The sequence below is a fragment of the Ylistrum balloti genome, unplaced genomic scaffold (assembly GCF_031769215.1).
Source record: "Ylistrum balloti isolate Yb309-2 unplaced genomic scaffold, AGI_CSIRO_Ybal_v1 Utg370384, whole genome shotgun sequence".
Classification (NCBI taxonomy): Eukaryota; Metazoa; Mollusca; class Bivalvia; order Pectinida; family Pectinidae; genus Ylistrum; species Ylistrum balloti.
The window spans coordinates 108932-130824 of NW_026782267.1; the positions used below are offsets into that span (position 1 = coordinate 108932).

The 21893-nt window shown below is 34.5% G+C and overlaps 1 protein-coding gene across 1 annotated transcript; it reads left to right on the forward strand.

The window, feature by feature from the left end:
• The first annotated feature begins 89 nt into the window (after positions 1–89).
• On the forward strand, positions 90–17912 carry LOC132554134 (OTU domain-containing protein 3-like). The gene is made up of 9 exons (XM_060218435.1): positions 90–139; positions 8188–8430; positions 8569–8717; positions 9500–9612; positions 11903–12031; positions 12326–12487; positions 13316–13406; positions 14240–14406; positions 15205–17912. Exons 2-9 carry the CDS (start codon positions 8207–8209, stop codon positions 15379–15381), a joined length of 1212 nt encoding a protein of 403 aa, XP_060074418.1. The 5' UTR covers positions 90–139; positions 8188–8206; the 3' UTR covers positions 15382–17912.
• The last annotated feature ends 3981 nt before the right edge of the window (positions 17913–21893 follow it).

Below are 21893 nucleotides of genomic sequence, written 5' to 3' on the forward strand. Positions count from 1 at the left end.
ACAGTAAGATGACTTCCGGTTTACTTTACGCTACTTCCGGTTTGAATGAGAACTATGTAATATATAACATTGTATGTATGTCCCATCCTTTGGATTGGGGTCTCATTTAGAAAAAAAGGAACAACAAGGTTCAAAACAGGTATGAAAATGGCATATTATTTTGTTGAAATATTCAAATATGACGGGTTTACAAGACGTAGCAGACCAATATTTCCCAAAGACCGGTTTTCATTCATAAACACTTTTAAATGGCCAGTCACGGTCTAGCTGTCACGCTATTGTAAACAGGTTTATTGATATACCCGTTCAAAGATCGGGTATATCGTCCCAGTCTGCTTATAGCTTTTACCTTGTGTGCTCGGAAATTCTCTGACATTACTTTAAAGTTAAAAATAGACTTTAGATGTGTTTAATATTGGCCCAACCGACTTGCTAAGAGAAAAGTGTTTGGGTGTGTCAAGACCGCCGTCAAGTATAGATTGGAATACATTTAAGAATTGTTCGGTTTTGTAAGGTAATCAAAGCAAAGGATTTTATGTACAAGTATTCAAATGTAGGACATCTATAATTGTGCATTAACAAGCAGTAGAATTTTACTTTTTTTCAGTGTGATGTGCAATTTATTGCATGTTTTTTATTAATGCTTTACTGCTGTGTATTGTAATTTATGTGTGTATATTCAGTTCAAGATATAGATTTAGATCCAATTATGTCTTGTTTGTAAATGTGACATTCATGATAATTGAAGAACTGTAATGGTACTACATGAAGCACTGACTCAGAAATATGTCCCTGTCGTCATAGTCAGCAGCACGTTAAAGTACTGGTGATATTACATGTGGTAGTAGTTTGATTTCCCTTTATGAGAATATCATGTATTAATGTATATAAGGTATACATGTGCACGGTCACAGAAAGGTAATGATTAGGATGTACATGAGACTTTAAGTTAATCATATACTTATTTTCTATTTAAAAAACTGTGTATTAAACATTGCAAAATCTGTATGCTTATATACCTGTAATATAGATTTATTTAGAACATGTATTAGATATTTGTTTTTATAAGCACATGATCATGAGCTGTCCAATAGTTTGACTGACAAGACTTAACAGTTTAATTTAAGTTTAATTATCAGCATCATATATTTAAATAAAGCACATCTACTTGTAAATTTTAACATTGTCTATACATGAGGCAAACAACTTTGTTGCTTCTGATCAAGCAACAATATGTTTATGTAACAGAAGGATATTGAATTAGATATATTCAATTTTCTTCTGCATTTCATAATTAAAATGTTTTTCCTTCTACTATGTATTTGATATTTTATTTCTTCTAGGCATCATTTTACCTACTGTAAGCTGTTTCATTGTGAAGGCACATTCATTTTTAGGATATGCATCTCAAGCTTATAAATGCTTGTTGCTTGGAGTTCCTACTTACTCAGTGAGGAAAAAGTTCTATTTGACACAATAAGTAGGAAGAGCCTAAAACAGAGCTAGTACATGTGCGTCTTAGATTCAATTCTTAAATTTAATGACATTTAATGACAAATTTATGGACGCAGGCTGTATATCTTAGATTCAATTTTTAAATTTAATGACATTTAATGACAAATTTATGGACGCAGGCTTTAAGCCTTTATATTCATATCTGAAATACAATGATAAATATACATATTGTATCAATGGCTTTTAAAAGTTAACGCATATCATAGTTATCAATAATCATAAATCATATCTTGAAAGTGTTCATCCAAAAGTTGTTCAAAGTGTCTAACTGAAAGTAAAGTAAGACACTATATCTGTTTGTCTCTTTGAGTTTTGGGACTCAGATATTTGATTTATACTCCCTGAAATTTTAAGAACTAATTACCAGATCTCTTGATATTTTGAAAATGGTCTTTTTACTTGCATGAAAAAATCCTACCAAAAATGGCTGAAGTTAGTTACAATGCCAAAGATTTCAACCTGCAACATATATATACATAATGTTGTTTCTTATTGTATATATTTAGCTTATAGAGGTACACAGCTAAGATATTGAGTAAGATCTCATTGGCTATTGTCATCAAACTGTAAACATTTATTAAAAACTATCTTTATTTAATTAGTTCTATGATACAGTCTATTTTCGATCATGCATGACTTTGACAAAAATACAGTATGTATGTATACATAAAATGAATATAATATCTTCAGATCCTATATGAATATCAAAAACAATAAAAAAGAAATGAGCGAATGGTTAAGTATTGCTTTGCACTCACTTTCACCTTTTCAGAAGTTCTTCAAGGGAATTTGTATAGAGTGTAATAGGAGTGGGTTGGTGTAGCTTGTATATAGTATTAAATATGGTGTCTGTCAATCAGCCGACATAGCATGTTTTGTGATTATCACTCCAGAGACCCTGTTTTGATTCCTGGTGGCGGCACTCAACAGGAATGTGTATTTTCCCTGTTCTTTTACAAGAGTATATGTACCTTCTTAAGATGGTTTATATATTTTGCCCCTTCTATAGGGCCTAAGATTGGCGTCCAACTGGCCGATAGGATTATCAGAACATTTAATGTTATTGTTCTTTATTATAGTTTGTAACTTTGTCTTTGTCTATGCTGTGCGTATGTGATGTAACTTTTGTACTTTTTACAACTTGTCCATACTGTTGCTATTTTTTCATTGATTATATAATATGTAGGTATATTTATACATTGTAAGAAAAGAAATCGGTGATATAAGAGGACCTTGAAAATGCTGGCAAACCAAAAAAGACAGCAAGCTATAGATTATGAAATCGGGAACAATTCAATATAGAATTACACAAACTATGGCAAGTTGCCTATCATGGTAGATAAAACTGAAATAGTGTATTTGAAAAAAACAAGAGATTGTTACCAAATGAACAGTGGAAATTTGATGGAGAAAACAGAATTGGTAGATCAGTTCTACTATTTAGGCTTCGTTTTTTATTATAATGGGAAATTTGTTGTTGCTCATAATGATATTATTACACAAGGCACAAAGGTCTATTTTCTTCTTAATCAAAAGGTAAAAAGGTTTATCTTGAATGAAAAGACCAAGTTGGTATTATTTTATACTTTTATACTATGTCATGTATTTTGAATTACGTCTGTGAGTTCTGGAGCTTCGATACTGCGCCACAGAAAAAAAACTACATATAGCATGAAGTCTCTATTGGGTTTAAACAAAATGTTAATACCTCTATGGTTTATTTCGAACGTGGTCATTTCCTTATTACATACACCGTAGAGTTTCTACTACCTCACCTGACCAGAAAGGCCAAGTGAGCTTATACTGTGGTGTGGCATCCAGCGTCAACTTTTTTCTTTAGACAACTTCTTCTCATTAATCAATAGACTGAATGTTTTGATATTTGGCTGTTATATTCCATGGATGCAGCCTGACAAAGTTTGCAGAATGAAATTACCTTGACTCACATTCAAGGTCACAGGGGGCAAATTTGTTAAAACATAAAAACAACTTCGCATGAAGTAAAAGGCCCAGAGGCTGGTATGTTCTTAGGGTGATGTCCAACAAAGTCTGCAAAAAGAAATTACCTCGTCATATATTCTAGGTCACGGGGGCCAGATTCATTAAAACCTTTGAATGACTTTTCCTCATGAACTGAAATATGTAAATTCTATCTCAACAAGCCACTAACTTTAAAGATCAAAATAATAATTTCTAAGTATAGGTTGAATGCACATACACAAAATGTTGAGACTGGAAGATATCATGGCCTTCATATAGCTCAAAAACTGTGCACTCTGTGTGAGAATGAAAGTCAGTTTATACTATTATGTCCAGCATTTTCAGAAATAAGATCAACATATATCAAACTGTAGTTTTATTGCCGACCATCTGTTTTCTAATTAATTCAACTGTTTTTTAACATAAAAAATCTTCCTTGTTTTGGTAGATATAAAATTCAGGCTACATCAAAGAGAAAGTTCCTATTGTGGGTATGAATTACTAAACACATCTTTTATATTTAGATGTAACATGAATGTAATATATGTGTATATTGATTTCCTTATTCTTTTCTTAGAGTTATGAGGTAAAAAAGTGCACATTTGTTTCTACATTGGTACAAATAGACTAGTGTTGACTTATGGTATTTCATTAGCCTGCTTCCTGTTGAGGTTACTTGTTATTACTTTTTCATGATGACGTCATAATGTTAGGTCATAGTGGGTTATGTCGAGTGGGTTATGTCGTAGTGGGTTATGTCTTATTCATGGTTTTTGTCTATGTATACATGTATATTATCATACATATATATATATATATATATATATTGTGACAAGGGACTATTCTGGGTGCACCTTTTCCATAAGATGTCCGATTCCAATACTATGCAAAGAGGATACGTTTGTCAAACTCTTCAAGCGGGCACTAAATGCTAATTAATTAGTGTACTTAGACCTTAAAAATATTAATAATGTTATTATCTCCCCTCATATATTATTGATTGTATTACGTCATAATGTTGCTACCAAGACATTGAAGTAATCGCCTGAAGATAGCTGAGACACGGCTTGAAAACGTTAGCGATAATCAAGTTTATTTGCCTTGTTGGCCTTTTATGTTTACATATATATATATATATATAGAAGCAAATGTTCTCTGCCATCTTGTATAAATTTTTGTTACAACATGTATGTATTTAATCTTTTCTCCTATATGCTGTTTGCATACAGAATAAAGTGAAATGAATTGAGAAAAATGGCCAGAACTAGATGAAGGTGCAAGGAAAATTACAAACTTTACATTAAAATGTAGATGATGCTTTTAAATCCTGTGTCAGTCACTTACACAAATATGAACTGAACACCTTGGATAACATACATACTCTTTTTGGCTTCATTTTTTCTGTATTTGTTGTGTTACAATTACCTGTAGTTAGGTACAAAGAAACTAGTTTCTTTCAGTGCTGTTTAACATAAGAATTCAAACTTGATAATGATATTGTAGTAATTTTGAATTATGAAATACAAAATTTCAAAACTTCATGTAGTACTTACTGTGCAAATAGAGCACATATATTTGTTATCACTCTGAATGTCTGTAGCATATTATTGTGATTATCATTTGCTTCAGCATACAGTTTAATGGATCTTGTACACATGCATATAAAGACAAATCTAGCAAGATATTGTTAAATGTTACATGTATTTGTTGTATTTAGACCAAAGTGAAGTTTTGTTATAAGGCTGTTAAGTCATATTGATTGTTAACTTTAAAAGTGCATTCATGTATACCATGACTGTAGTTTAGGTTGATGATACTGAGAAATATACAAGTGCGAGAATGTAGCTGACTTTGAGGTAATCATATTGTTATGTTGAAACAGTGTACATGTATTATCAAGATTTTGAAATGTTATATACACAGTTACATGATGTTTTTAAGTGTCATTGATCAGATCTTCTTTGACAAGCTACCGTTGATAAGCATACTATCACTATCATAGCTGTATTATCATTGTATTCACTATACAGCAAAATAAAGTATGGTTGTATGGCCTATCTGTACTTCGATTACAATATTAACCACAACACTTAGAATTCTAATGTTTAAGATGATAAGGTAATCTAGGATATAACCTATCTTCACCTGGTACAGATTAATGTCCACATTTTCTTTATTTGGTATGGTTGATACCCTGGTACAAAATGAGACATGATAACAATGCTGACAAATACATTCATCATCAATAGAAATGAACTGAAAATTACTTTTTTATTGGAATGGGGGCATGTAGCATTATCAATTCCTGTTCGCTCCCATCTAGTCACATCGGTCTAGAATCACAATCATCGCTTTATCAAACATTTCTGGTAGATTTTAAAACGATAACTCCAGAACCAGACAGGCAGTGTGATTATAACTCCACAACCAGACAGGCTGTGTGACGATAACTCCACAACTAGACAGGCAGTGTGACAATAACTCCACAACCAGACAGGCAGTGTGACAATAACTCCAACCAGACAGGCAGTGTGACAATAACTCCACAACCAGACAGGCAGTGTGACAATAACTCCAACCAGACAGGCAGTGTGACAATAACTCCACAACCAGACAGGCAGTGTGACAATAACTCCACAACCAGACAGGCAGTGTGACAATAACTCCACAACCAGACAGGCAGTGTGACAATAACTCCACAACCAGACATGCAGTGTGACAATAATTCCAACCAGACAGGCAGTGTTACAATAACTCCACAACCAGACAGGCTGTGTGACAATAACTCCACAACCAGACAGGCAGTGTGACAATAACTCCAACCAGACAGGCAGTGTGACAATAACTCCACAACCAGACAGGCAGTGTGACAATAACTCCACAACCAGACAGGCAGTGTGACATTAACTCCACAACCAGACAGGCAGTGTGACAATAACTCCAACCAGACAGGCAGTGTGACAATAACTCCACAACCAGACAGGCAGTGTGACAATAACTCCACAACCAGACAGGCAGTGTTACAATAACTCCACAACCAGACAGGCAGTGTTACAATAACTCCACAACCAGACAGGCTGTGTGACAATAACTCCACAACCAGACAGGCTGTGTGACAATAACTCCACAACCAGACAGGCTGTGTGACAATAACTCCACAACCAGACAGGCAGTGTGACATTAACTCCACAACCAGACAGGCAGTGTGACAATAACTCCAACCAGACAGGCAGTGTGACAATAACTCCACAACCAGACATGCAGTGTGACAATAACTCCACAACCAGACATGCAGTGTTACAATAACTCCACAACCAGACAGGCTGTGTTACAATAACTCCACAACCAGACATGCAGTGTTACAATAACTCCACAACCAGACAGGCAGTGTGACAATAACTCCACAACCAGACAGGCAGTGTGACATATGTTAAAGACTGATGTGATCATGTTCTCCACTAGCTTTTTGTTGAAACTAATGAATTATATCTACATTTTTACTGCAACTTGACAAAATGTTAATAAGGCCTTATTAATTTTAGTTTGATTTTTCAAGTTATAATCAGCACAGGACAGGAAAATCAATAGATAAATATAAGCATCTCACTGTCCTGTTTTATGGCCATTATATATAAATGACGGAGTTTTGCAGATAAACATAAAACATGCCAGCTCAATACTTCTATATGTTAATATTTTTTCTCTCATATCTTATCACTATGTTATATTCACAAATGGTTGTTAGACTTAAATTATGTTAATCATTTTTATATCACATTTATCACAAGTTTAATTATCTGATTTTTAATGTTACAGCTCTGGTATATCAGTTATAATTATGTATAATTAATAGCTAGCATTTTGAAATTGTGTTGGGAAATTGGAAAAATGATGTGCTAGCAAAATAAAAAAACATGTGATATGATGGTGTTACGCGACCTTGTAAACATTTGAATTCTTTTCAAAGTTGGTTGGTGATAATAGCTTTAAATGGTCTGGTTTTGTCATTAACATTTCATGTAGTCCTGATTTCATTGTGGCTGTTCACTTAGACATGCTATCTGAAAGTCATGTGCAATTATTCTACATATAACATCATACAGGTATCATGTTCATTGCTTATGAAGATTTTTTATGCTTTCCTTTGGCAGCGTGACAACATCTTTATAAATGGCTGGTTTATATGTGCTATGTATACAGATATGCAAAAGAGTGATTGTTATTGGTGAATATCTTTTCAAAGTAACTAAATTTGCTCTGATTTAAAACATTCTAGTAGATTTAGTATACATAAAAATTTCTAAAATTTTGTATAAAATATGGTGCCAAAATAATCCAATTGCATGGTGTATGTATACAGAACATTGAGGTGTATCACATTGAAGCTGTGTATCGTTAAAGCCCTTAATCAAAGCAAAGATAATATTATTAATTCACACTTCCACAGATTTATCAGATGTTAAACATCATGCAACACTTGGACTAGACAACTGAACAAAACAAAAAATGTATAATTAATGATTCCTGATATTAACATAGACAGAGTATTAGCAACTGTTTCAAATGCTATCAAGTATATTTATATTGGAAAGGACAGCTACTCTAAACACAAAATTAGATTGTGGTCTAAATGACTTCAGAACACTGAGAGTTATGCTTGTTAATACTACATGTAACTTTTTTTGTTTAAAGGGACATTATAGTCAGGTTTATGTCTGCGAGAGGAGTGCACTACATTTATGACCCAAGAATGACTAAATCTCAGCACTACCGTCAGGATGCCGTGTCACGGAAACGGGAAGAGCGTGCCGTGCGAGAACAGCACAAACGTGGCAGACAGGCAGCATCTTACCTTGCTGACGATGGCAACTATCCCAGTTTTAAGATGCAGCTTGATAAGATTGGTCTACAACTAAGGGACATCCCAGGAGATGGGTAAGCACTGTCTGTAAGACATATTCTGTGTGCCATGATATTTGTCTATGGACTGACTCTAAACCTCCTACAGCACTTAAAACTTCATATTATTCTAGAAATTAATTTAAATCTATATTATATATATATATGTTCTAGGAATTGTCTTTTCCGTGCTTTGGGGGACCAACTTGAGGGACATGGAAGGAACCACTTCAAGTACAGATATGATGTCGTCAAATACATGTCAGAACACAGAGATGATTTTGAGCCGTTTGTAGAGGATGACGTGCCTTTTGATCGACACAGTGAGTTTGTAGTGTTGTCTGAAAATTGTATGATACATTTTGTTATACAGAAATATTTTCATTTCACAAATTATTATGATCTGGACTGGTTATGGAATTAAAACCTTTGATACTTTAGTGTTATTGTCACTACAATTCACTTTACTGTCACTTTCTTGATGTTGTGGATTTTCAGACATTTTGGTTTACACCTATAACACCTGATGGTTATCATCAACATTAAAATCACTCACCATCCTCAGTCTTTTAGTTGGTTCCATGCATTACGATTAACTCTTCATGTCAACTTTTGAAAGTTAGAGAGAGATGGGAGGAACAGAATGTGAATGCACTTGCATTTGTTGATAGGTTATTTGTATGAATATTTGCAATGGAAGTTTGTCATAATTATTCATAACTTTGAAGGGATCTTCTAGAAAATAAAGTGAAGAAAACAGTGTATTGACAACCTAGTTGTGTATGCTATTGAATTTTATCTTGATAAGGTATTAAAGCAGCCTTTATTTGTGATTGGGTTATCATTTGAATGTTGTTTTTAAAATTCTTTGAACTTACAATACCAGTTAAGTTAAGGTCCTACTACCTTTCGTTAAGAGTTGACTTATAAGAATTGCTATCAGAGTCCTTGGCACAAGATTTCAAGCTGAGTACATGTTTAATGAAATGTTTATTCTTCACCATATTATACTGCGGATATACACAAGTCTGTACAGAAGCACAAAGTCAAATTCACTTTACAATTTTTTTTTTTTAAGTATAATCTTTTTATGGATCTTTTTCAGTTCAAAATTTGCAAAAAATAGGTACATATGCAGGAAATGATGCAATCGTAGCATTTGCTAGACTACAACAAGTGAACGTTATCATCCACCAACTGGGTTCCCCTTTCCTTCTGGTAGGTATACTCAGTCATAGACAAGCAGTGTAATTTAAAAATGTTTTATCACTGTATGATTAAAACAAATAATGAAGAATATATGTACAATATCAATATTCTTACTATGTCACCAGTCCAATAGTTAAATTAATTTTAATTATAATTCTTTTAGTGAAAGAATGATAAATAAACTTGGGCAATATTATGTATTTTTACTCAGGGGATAAAGAAACACAGGGTGACATTATTTGCAATATCTGAGAGGCATTTTGACTTTGAAAGTTTGTTATCACTATTTCTTGAGAAGTACTGTATGTATCTTTCTCAAATTTCATATATAGGATCCAAGATATATAAGATCCAATTTCAAAGAGCATGTAAAGATCAAACAATGGTGGGCACCAAGATCCCTCTGGGATGTCTTGTGATTAATTTCTGATAGCAATAAACAGTGGCACAGCTGATTAAAGTTCAGAGGGGTGAGGCCATTGCGGCGATTATGCAAGGTCAAAGGCAAATACAGGTTGCCAGGCATTTCAGTGTCCCTATTTGCACTGTAGAACGTCTTGTTAGACATGCAAGGAAAAGTAGGTTGGTTGCTGACAGACCTAGGACGGCACATCCGGGTGTAACATCACAATGTCAGGACAGGCAACTGGCACCTGGCACCTTACTGCCACTGAATCTGCCCTTCATACCATAGGAACTCATAACCAATCCTATCCATGCAAAAACTTTAAAGAAACCATCACAGAAAGTTGGTCTGCTGGCACGTCACCTGTTTGTAGGTCTGCCTCTTATAGCTACTCGTTGCCACTGTCATATGGCTTGGTTGGGGCACAGAATATTCCATACCAAGGAGAATCAGGGCGATGGAGAGAGGGAATGGGGGATATATGCGGTATTGACTAGTCATTGACATGTCATTTTTTATCACCCCACCATCTAATAGATGGTGGGTTATTCAAATCGCCCTGCGTCCATGGTCCGTGGTCCGTCCGTCCGTCCGTAAACAATTCTTGTTACCGCTATTTCTGGAAAAGTACTGGATGGATCTTTCTCAAATTTCATATGCAGGTTCCCCTTGGTCCCTAGTTGTGCATTGTACCTTTTTTGAACTGATTCGCATTCAAGATGGCGGACAGGTGGCCATCTTGGATTTTGGAAGTAAAAGTTTGTTACAGCTATTTCTGGGAAAGTACAGGATGGATCTTTCTCAAATTTCATATGCAGTTTCCCCTTGGTCCTTAGTTGTGCATTGTACCTTTTTTGAACTGATTCGCATTCAAGATGGCGGACAGGTGGCCATCTTGGATTTTGGAAGTAAAAGTTTGTTACAGCTGTTTCTGGGAAAGTACAGGATGGATCTTTCTCAAATTTCATATGCAGTTTCCCCTTGGTCCTTAGTTGTGCATTGTACCTTTTTTGGACTGATTCGAATTCAAGATGGCCGACAGGTGGCCATCTTGGATTTTGGAAGTAAAAGTTTGTTACCGTTATTTCTGAGAAAGTACTGGATGGATCTTCCTCAAATTTCATATGCAGTTTCCCCTTGGTGCCTAGTTGTGCATTGTACCTTTTTTGGACTAATTCGAATTCAAGATGGCCGACAGGCAGCCATCTTGGATTTTGGAAGTAAAAGTTTGTTACTGCTATTTCTGGAAAAGTACTGGATGGATCTTTCTCAAATTTCATATGCAGGTTCCCCTTGGTCCCTAGTTGTGCATTGTACCTTTTTTGAACTGATTCGCATTCAAGATGGCGGACAGGTGGCCATCTTGGATTTTGGAAGTAAAAGTTTGTTACCGCTATTTCTGAGAAAGTACTGGATGGATCTTCCTCAATGAACATTTACAACACCTGTAACAAACCAAAAAAAAATAAACAAATCTTCAAGAACTGAAAACAGATCCTCAAATGGTGGGCGCCAAGATCCCTCTGGGATCTCTTGTTTCAGATTATACAGAGTTCCCTTCAAATTCTCTTCAATTACTCCTAAATCACTTACCAGATACAAATCATTGAATTTGTAGTTTGTTCTGAATGAATTAATCATCATTCTTACTTAAAGATATTGAACATTTTACTCAATGTCTTGCCATCTTTATCCCCTGAGTATAGTTTTGTTTTAGGTACTCTTTATCAAGTCTGAAATTGATGACTGTAATTTTATTTCAAATTTGAGCAAACCTCTGTCTTGAGACACATTGAAGTGATTTGTGGCCACATATGGTTAGTGATAAAGCTGTCTTTGCTTTTAGATCATTAACATCACTGCTCTGTTAAAATACATTTGTAAAAATTTCAGATTCGGGGCCTTTCCACTCCAACACCCAATGCTCGACAAATACACATTGCCTATCACAACGGTGATCACTACTCCAGTGTGAGACGTGTCAGCGACAACACAGAATCTCCTGCCAACATCAGACTCAAGGTCAGTACTGAAATCACTAGACCAAAACACTCAAAGTCAGTTCCTTATCACACTTCTGAAAGACAAATTTGTTTTTGTTGCGACAATGAAATCCTTAATCAAAATACTGAAGGTCTGAAATCAAAGTACAGAATTTTTGTTCCTCATCATAAATTTAGAGATTTTTCAGGTTCTATATTGTTTTAGTACTTTGTGATTGCAATTCACTGCAAAACATATAAACAAAAAATGAACAAGTGATCCAGACTAACTGACAGCTGATGCAAACATATGATATGAAATTGTTCTGTGCAGGTCGACTGTAGTACTGATAACTCTGGACGACCCACAATGAAGATCAACACATCCTCTGCAATCAAAGGGCAGAAGACAGAGGCCAGAGGTCAAGGCATAGTATCAGCACTGAGGGATGAACAGAGTATTGAGCATGAAGTGATGGTCGCTACTGGTTGTGTGGTTGGTACTTTTGAAAGATATGACTAAGAAGTGTTTCCATTTAACCTAACTTTACATAGAAAGAATACTGCAGAAAATCTAAGTCAAACTCTGCTTCATTTTCCCTGCCTTAAGATTTTGAGAAATTATCCTTTAAGTTGAAAAAGGGATATATGAACTTAATAAATTCAATAAAGATTTACCGATTCCTCTTCCATACTATTCAATAAAGATTTACCGATTCCTCTTCCATAGTATTCAATAAAGATTTACCGATTCCTCTTCCATGCTATTCAATAAAGATTTACAGATTCCTCTTCCATACTATTCAATAAAGATTTACCGATTCCTCTTCCCGATTCCTCTTCCATGCTATTCAATAAAGATTTACAGATTCCTCTCCATACTATTCAATAAAGATTTACTATTCAATAAAGATTTACCGATTCCTCTTCCATACTATTCAATAAAGATTTACCGATTCCTCTTCCATAGTATTCAATAAAGATTTACCGATTCCTCTTCCATAGTATTCAATAAAGATTTACCGATTCCTCTTCCATACTATTCAATAAAGATTTACCGATTCCTCTTCCATAGTATTCAATAAAGATTTACCGATTCCTCTTCCATAGTATTCAATAAAGATTTACCGATTCCTCTTCCATGCTATTCAATAAAGATTTACCAATTCCTCTTCCATAGTAGCTACGATATATATGCCTAGTTGAATTTTCAGTGGCAAAGTACTGAACATTATCTGGAATGTATATGTAATCACTGTTGAAACTATTTGTTATAAATGAACAAAGTATTTTACTAAGTTGTTTACTTTTAATTGCTGTGAAGGATGAAAAGCGGGTGACAGAGATGTTGATGGACTGTCAGTACGATGTGGACTTAGCCATCAGCCAACTTCTACAGCTGATTGAGATGGAAGGTATAGTGCCTTCGGCAACATCATGTCTTTGGTGAACTGCAGATCTGCATTACCTCCCCTTACCCTTTTTTTATACTTAGATCTAGTTAATGTGCATTGTGTAATTAATGTGTGTTATACATTGTATGCTTTAGTGTAATGTATGTATGTAGTGTAATGTGTGTGATGTAATATGTGTGTAGTGTTATGTATGAGTGTTGTATGTCATGTAATGTATGTGTGTAATGCATGTGTGTAGACTAATGTGTAGTTTAATGTGTCTGTGTAATGTGTGTAGAGCAATGTTTGTGTGTAGTTTAACAATATTATTATGTACATAATCTGTAAAACATACATGAAAACTTGTGTTTTAGCTTCAAAATTTTGAAGATTAAATGAAACATGAAAATGAACTGATGAGACATTTCCTCTTTAATTGTCACACAATATGGAAGGTGCCCATTAGAGAAGTAAATTTGAGTTCAGCCTGTTTCAAAATGATACAAGTATTTGCAAAATAGCTGTATATTCAGTGAAGGGAAATGGACAAAAGATTTTGACCTGCAGGTGGTTGTTGTTGTAATGTCTTGTTTTTCACATTGTCTGTATCATTGACCTCAATGCATAACTTTCTATAGGATTAAATTATTCATATAATCTGTTAAAATTTACATATTGTGAAAAGCATTTTATTTTGAATTGATAAAGCATATAAATAATTTATTAACACTGTGTTTTATTGCATTTACAAAGAATTTGGTTTTGCTGTCAGTGCAGGATTTATGTAATTCTGCCTCTGTGTCAAAAATAGCCAGTTATTCTAATATGTGGTATATTTGTAATCTGGAACCTAGGAGAATTGAGGGACTCATCCTCTGGACCTTCTGAGAGAACATCCACAGATAGCGGTGTGTCATCAGAGACCTTTACTCCTGTCCACTCACGTGACAACAGTTATGGAGGCAGCTCTGGATACGGCTCAATCAGCTCAGCAGGTGGGGCAAGGCCGAAGAGTAATAAGGTAGGTAACTCTGATAAATCTGTTACTTGTAACTGAGCAATATCGGGGTATCTCAGTCAAGGGCTAAGATCCTGTAACATAATCCCAACTGAGGTGTTAGCTGAGGTTAGGATGTTACAGGATCTTAGCCCGAGATTTAGATACCCAGATCTCCCTCAGTTACAGGTAATAGATTTTTTCATTCACACCTACTACTCTGAAAATTATTAAATATTTCATCAGAGTTTGGCGTATCCCGTGGGAGCCGCAAACTACCCACACAGCCTCTTCACTTTTAAACAACGTTTGGATAGTGCCAGATAAACAATGTAGGCTGCACTTGCAAAATACAACACATTTTATTATATCAACAACATCAGGAATATGATTAATTAAATAGAATATTGTTGAAATTTTAACAGTGACATAACCTACGTTTTTGTTGAAATGCATAGGTGTAGGTTTCACCTATGCCTACACCTGGATGAATACACTGATATGTTAAAATTTCCGGCAAAACACATGTATGGGTACTAAACAGATTGGGCAAAATAGAAAAATCTAGGATGGGGTATTACGTGGGATATCCCTGTCTGTGGTGCAAGAATTTTTTTATCTTGTACTTACTTGCACAACATAATGTAATATTTGAAGCATGAATTCTGATGGGTTGACACACATTGATACAACAAGCCTTCAAAGGATTTGTCAATGCTCTTTAGCAATCAAATTAGTTCAATATGTCCTTAAGTTTTTTCAGAAAAAAAACCAATCCTGGTCAAACAGATACTGTTAAAGAATTCTTTTAACTTATTTCAGAGCATAATAACTGTATCAAACAAACAAAAGAAGGAACAGAAGAAAATGGAAAAGAAAAAAAGAGCAGAAGAGCGTCACAGACAAAGAGTCCTCGGAATAAACCCTGCTTTGCCAGACTCAGAAGATGAAGGTGTTGTAACTGTGGTCTCCAAGGACATCGCCATGATGAAAATCTAATCATTTAAGGGATCTCTGAACATCTCCATGATGAAATTTAAAGACTTCAGTGGTCTCCAGTGAAATCACAATAATGAAAATATTATTATGTTGGCCAGATGAAAAGCTAAGGATTTTAAGAAATCTCAATAATCATATTTGCCTTCTTGATGGATATTAAATGCCATCTTGGATATTAAGGTACATCAACTGTCATCTCTGACACATGGCCACATCACATGTCATCTCTGATACCTGGTTACATCACCTGTCATCTCTGATACCTGGCCACATCACATGTCATCTCTGATACCTGGTTACATCACCTGTCATCTCTGATACCTGGCCACATCACATGTCATCCCTGATACCTGGCCACATTACCTGTCATCTCTGATACCTGGCCACATCACCTGTCAACTCTTGATACCTGGCCACATCACTTGTCATCTCTGATACCTGGGTACATCACATGTCATGTCTGATACCTGGCCACGTCACATGTCATCTCTGATACCTGGCCACATCACATGTCATCTCTGATACCTGGTCACACAACACCTGTCAACTCTTGATACCTGGCCACATCACATGTCATTTCTGATACCTGGGTACATCACATGTCATGTCTGATACCTGGCCACATCACATGTCATCTCTGATACCTGGCCACATCACATGTCATGTCTGATACCTGGCCACATCACATGTCATCTCTGATACCTGGCCACATCACATGTCATGTCTGATACCTGGCCACATCACATGTCATGTCTGATACCTGGCCACATCACAGGTCTTCTCTGATACTTGGACTTATCACATGTCATCTCTGTTATCTCTGGTACCTATAGGGACATCACTTGTCATTGCTGGTGTCTTAGAGACATCATTACCTGACATCTCTGATATATAGGGACATCACTTGTCATTGCTGGTGTCTAGAGACATCATTACCTGACATCTCTGATATAAAGGGACATCACTTGTCATTGCTGGTGTCTAGAGACATCATTACCTGACATCTCTGATATATAGGGACATCACTTGTCATTGCTGGTGTCTAGAGACATCATTACCTGACATCTCTGATATATAGGGACATCACTTGTCATTGCTGGTGTCTAGAGACATCATTACCTGACATCTCTGATATATAGGGACATCACATGTCATTGCTGGTGTCTAGAGACATCATTACCTGACATCTCTGATATATAGGGACATCACTTGTCATTGCTGGTGTCTAGAGACATCATTACCTGACATCTCTGATATATAGGGACATTACATGTCATTTCTGGTACGTATAGGGTTATTACCTCTCATCATTGGTATCTAGGGACGTGGCATGATATATTTGGTATCTAGGGACATCACATGATATATTTCGTATCTAGGGATGTCACATGATATATTTGATATCTAGGAATGTCACATGATATATTTCGTATCTAGGGATGTCACATGATATTATTTGGTATCTAGGGAGGTCACATGATGTATTTGGTATCTTGAGACTTCACATGATATATTTGGTATCTAGGGATGTCACATGATATATTTGGTATCTAGGGATGTCACATGATATATTTGGTATCTAGTAGTGTTGTTCCGATTAATCAATTTAATCGAGTATCACTTGTTTGAGATGTTTGATCAATCAATCGATTAAGAAATCTGTAATCGAGCATCGTGATGTATGAAAATAGATTATTTCAACATTGAACTTATTTTCAACATTAATAAGATTATTTTTTAAAAAACGACATTTGTTTATATTAAAAAGTATTCTGTGCAATAAACGAATAACAAGCACACAAAATGATGGTGTAGGTACAACAGTTTTAGTAATTACGTGAATTGCTGTTAAAACATAACACAAAATACGTATTTATACTTGAATAATATCCAAAAACAGACAATTAAGAATTAATCGATTTTAATCGATCATCGATCGGTTACACAAAGTTGATGATCGATCAGGAAATCTCAACCAATTCCCAACACTAGTATCTAGGGACATAGCAATGGTTGAAAACTTACACATGGATACTGTTACTGGTCTCTAGGCATTTCATAAACATTTGTCTCATGTTTATCCTCCATGAAAACTATGCAGATGCCAATTATTTGCTTCACATAATATTTTCATTCATTTTGATGTCCAGTTGAGAGAAGAATCTATCACTTATGGAAATATTTATTCCAGATTTTTTGGATCCATATAGTAATTACACACCAGTATACATGGTTTGATATACATGTATGTATTGATCACAAAATCAACCTCTTATCCAGTGTCTCTAATGTGATATACCCTGACCAGGTTAGTCAGAAATCAATCTCTGATGGACTGTGTCCTCAACATTTTCAGTTTTAATTTAAAAGCTGTCAAAATGTCTTTTTTTCTAGTTAAGTGAAAATTTATTTTTATTTCATCTCAGAGTTTTATTTTTTGTTCACCAAACTCGTAAAAATAAAATCTTCTAAGATTTGTATCTAAATTGAAATAGAATTATTTCACTTTAAAGTAGTTATATCATTGATGTTTTCACAATAAACAAGTTTGTGTGATGGTTAAGTGATATTCCTATTGTGACAGTTGTCAAAATATATTATTCTGCTGATGGCTCTCAGATCCCTGTCAATTTAACTGTCATCATAAAGTAGTGGTAGCTGAACTCTGTTCTACATAGCTACACTATACACCTGTGATATAGGTTGAGTGCTAACAATATTTCATGATAATTGTATAATGAGATTGTATCATTCCTGTGTAATTCTTAAGATATACAGTATTTTCATGTCAAAACTGTCCATGAGGTGTTTGAACCAGCTCAATGAACTTCGCAGGCAGCAAACTGTACATCGGGTTGCTTCCAATGCCTCAAGGAAATATTTTTTAACCGTAGGCTGATAAGAAACAACTGTATTGTTTCCAGACTCAAAATATTCAGATATAGGAAATTTAGGTAGATAAATGTATATCTGGATGAATGAATATCAAGAATAAGGAAAAAGCAATGTGTTGTTCGTTCACATTGGTAAACACAATCAGAAAGACTGCCTCTTGGTTTGAAAGCCAGGGTGCATTTGGATGTTCACCATCGGCCAATGGTGAAAACTGTTGACCAGTTTACAATTGTTTACTTGTAACCCTAACCCCAACCTTTCCTCCACACTACCATTGGTCACCAATTCTATCATCATTCTCTAGCATGTTCTGTATACTGCAGACTTACAGATGTTCATTATAAAGTCATTTATAGGAATCAGAATATTTGTAGTATGTATATAGACTTTTTGACATATTTGTATAAACTGTGATAGATATTTTACTTATTGTGTATGGCTCTGTTGTTGATATATAATTCTTACCTATGTATGATGGTCATATACTGAAGTGTATGAAGTATTATAGAAAATGCAGTATCTATATAATTTATTGAATTTTTTTTGCTCAGTTATTATCACATCCACAATCACATTATCTTCAAAATGGAATTTGTGAATTTTGCTTCTATATTATCGTTTCAGTGTGCAGTGAATGAGTTGATAAATTGATTTTTAGTTTACTAGGTACCAAAATTTTATAACATACAATCATTTTCATTAAGAAATCATGTCATTGTTTTGTTGAACATATAACAGAGAAACATGTATGTGGTGACAGAAATTGCTGACCAGGTTCTGTTAAACAGTTCATAATATGTAGGCCAGGAGGGTCAGAGTTATCTATTTTGAATGAAAGAAAAACAATTCTTCTACATTAATCTGTGCTGTTATTTTCAAATGGCTTTTACATGTGCTATGGTAGAAGATATTGTATATTATATCAGATGTGTCACATAAACAATGTATACACAGATCACAACAGATTGTACATATCAATGTTTGAACTCTTGTATACTTACTATTACTGTGGTATATATATTTGTCATATAAAGATTTCATCAGATTTGTTAAATATACAATGATATTTTGATATGTCATTAAAGTGAGTCAAATACAGTCAGACTTGAAAGCCACTTAAGCAGACAGTGACTTTAACATGTAGGTGGCTTCTATGAAGAGGTTCAATGACTATGAATTGTAGGTGGCCTCTATGAAGAGGTTCAATGACTATGAATTGTAGGTGGCCTCTATGAAGAGGTTCAATTACTATGAATTGTAGGTGGCCTCTATGAAGAGGTTCAATGACTATGAATTGTTAGTGGCCTCTATAAAGAGGTTCAATGACTATGAATTGTAGGTGACCTCTATGAAGAGGTTTGATGAATATGAATTGTAGGTGGCCTCTATGAAGAAGTTCAATGACTACGAATTGTAGGTGGCCTCTATGAAGAGGTTCAATGACTATGAATTGTCATGTATTCCATTGAGGTCTTTATAGACAATGACTTTTAATGTAGGTTGGACTGTATGTAATAGCAAATCAACTTACATTGCTTTTTTAGAAAATCTGCTCTGAAACAAATTACAGGATCTGTAGTTACAACCTAAAACTTGTGGTAACTTTTGCTTTAATATTTCCATACAATCAAGAACCAATGTCTAATGAGTTGTTTAATGCATAAAGTAGAAAAGAAAAACCAATTGATACTCACTATAAGATGGCAAATTTTATTTCTTCCTACACTATACAGAAATATAACATTTGTCTTTTTTACATGTAAATTCTTAGGTCGCTTTCATGTAACCAGTTGAAACTGTTAAAGAAGTTGAACCTGCAAGAAAAATGCCAGGCACAGATCGGGACCAAGGCAGGGCTGCAGAATATTTGGCATGTGCAGATTGAAGGGTCCTCTCTGAAACTAAATTGCAGAATATCATTAGTTTTTTTCAGAATTTCAGCATAAAATAGTGTTGGTGCACTCACATCTTTCCAGAAACATTATTCTATTAAGTATTAGTGAAATGGATGGTATCTTAATTTTAGTTAATTGTATTATGCTAGACAGGAATTCTAATACATTGCATTTGTAACTTTTCATATATCAGGTCCAGCATCCCGTACAAGCACGGTTGTTTATTGTGGAATAATTCCAAACTGCCTGAACAATTTTAATCTGATTATGCAAAAGCGGCCGTAGACTGCTTGGCTCTCTCCCTTGAACCTAGGATTTGTCTATCCTGAGATTAGTTATTTCCTTTGAACACATCAATTACATGTAGTATCCCCTATAGCTCCTGCATAAACTGTAAATGCATGATAGAAATCATACACCAGTAGATTTAACACTGAAGTAATTATTTTTCCTGCAGTGTAAATGTTTGTATAGTGTTACACTATAGTGCATAGTGTAAAGATCACCTGGCAGATATATGTATACTTTATTAAAGCTGATAAACTAGATTATCATGGAAAAATTTATGTATATGCACGATACATAATTACTTAAATAACACATTTTTTTTTTAACAATTAGTCCTTAAAATTTGGCATTATATGGAAACAAACATTTTTAATGAATTTTTAATTAGGCTTAATTACTCTGACATTCAATCAACTTACATGTATATATATATGATACTGATACGTAAAGGAAACAGAATGTCAGAATAACTCGAACCACATTTCTATTGTCTCTAGGTCACATTGGCCAGTAATACAATAATCAATTAACTGAGGGTTCATGAATGTTATTTGTCCTGCTTAAAGCAAATTATATTCATGATACATTAGACAGATGTAGAGAAATTGTTTTTGTACCCCAGGACTTTCATATAGAGGATGTTATTGTACAGTTCTACTGTTGACTGTTGATGTTATGTATGTATAATAATAGTTATAACATCGTTTATGTACCATATGAATTTTATACCTATTTTTCAATAAAGTTTATATTTCTTTTTCCAAATGTCTTTATTATAAGCTTTGTTGACATTCCACACATCCCTCTAAGATTGTATCAAGAACGTTTTGCTGATGTTTTATATAGCATTTTCAATATAATGCTGCTATGTAATACATGGTCAAGAAATAATCCACACTGTGTCCCATATTATCCTCATTGACTCTTATAAGGAAAACTTTTTTAGCATCACTTATATAACCATTTTTTGCAAAGTATCTTTCGCAATTTGCAAGCTAGTACAAAGACCATGAATTATTAACTGGGAGTACTTTACTGCATTTATTGGAACTGTGACTTTCATAACAGTAAAAGATTATTTTTTTTAATCAACCTTTTTCATGTATGTAATTTTCACCAACATAAAGGCACGATTTCTCCTTTCAAACAAAACATCATAACAATTTTTTCATTATCCGTATGTGAATTATTGATGCATATTGTTGAAAGTAAATGTTGAGTTTGTAAAAAGCAAATTTTTTTTCATAAATATTACGAATCATTTGGGACTGGAATCAGAATGAATGAGGAAAGGAATTTTTAACAGATGTATCTATAACAAGTCAGCTTACTGGAGGAGTGCTAAGTTGTATCTATAACAAGTCGGCTTACTGGAGGAGTGCTAAGTTGTATCTGTAACAAGTCGGCTTACTGGAGGAGTGCTAAGTTGTATCT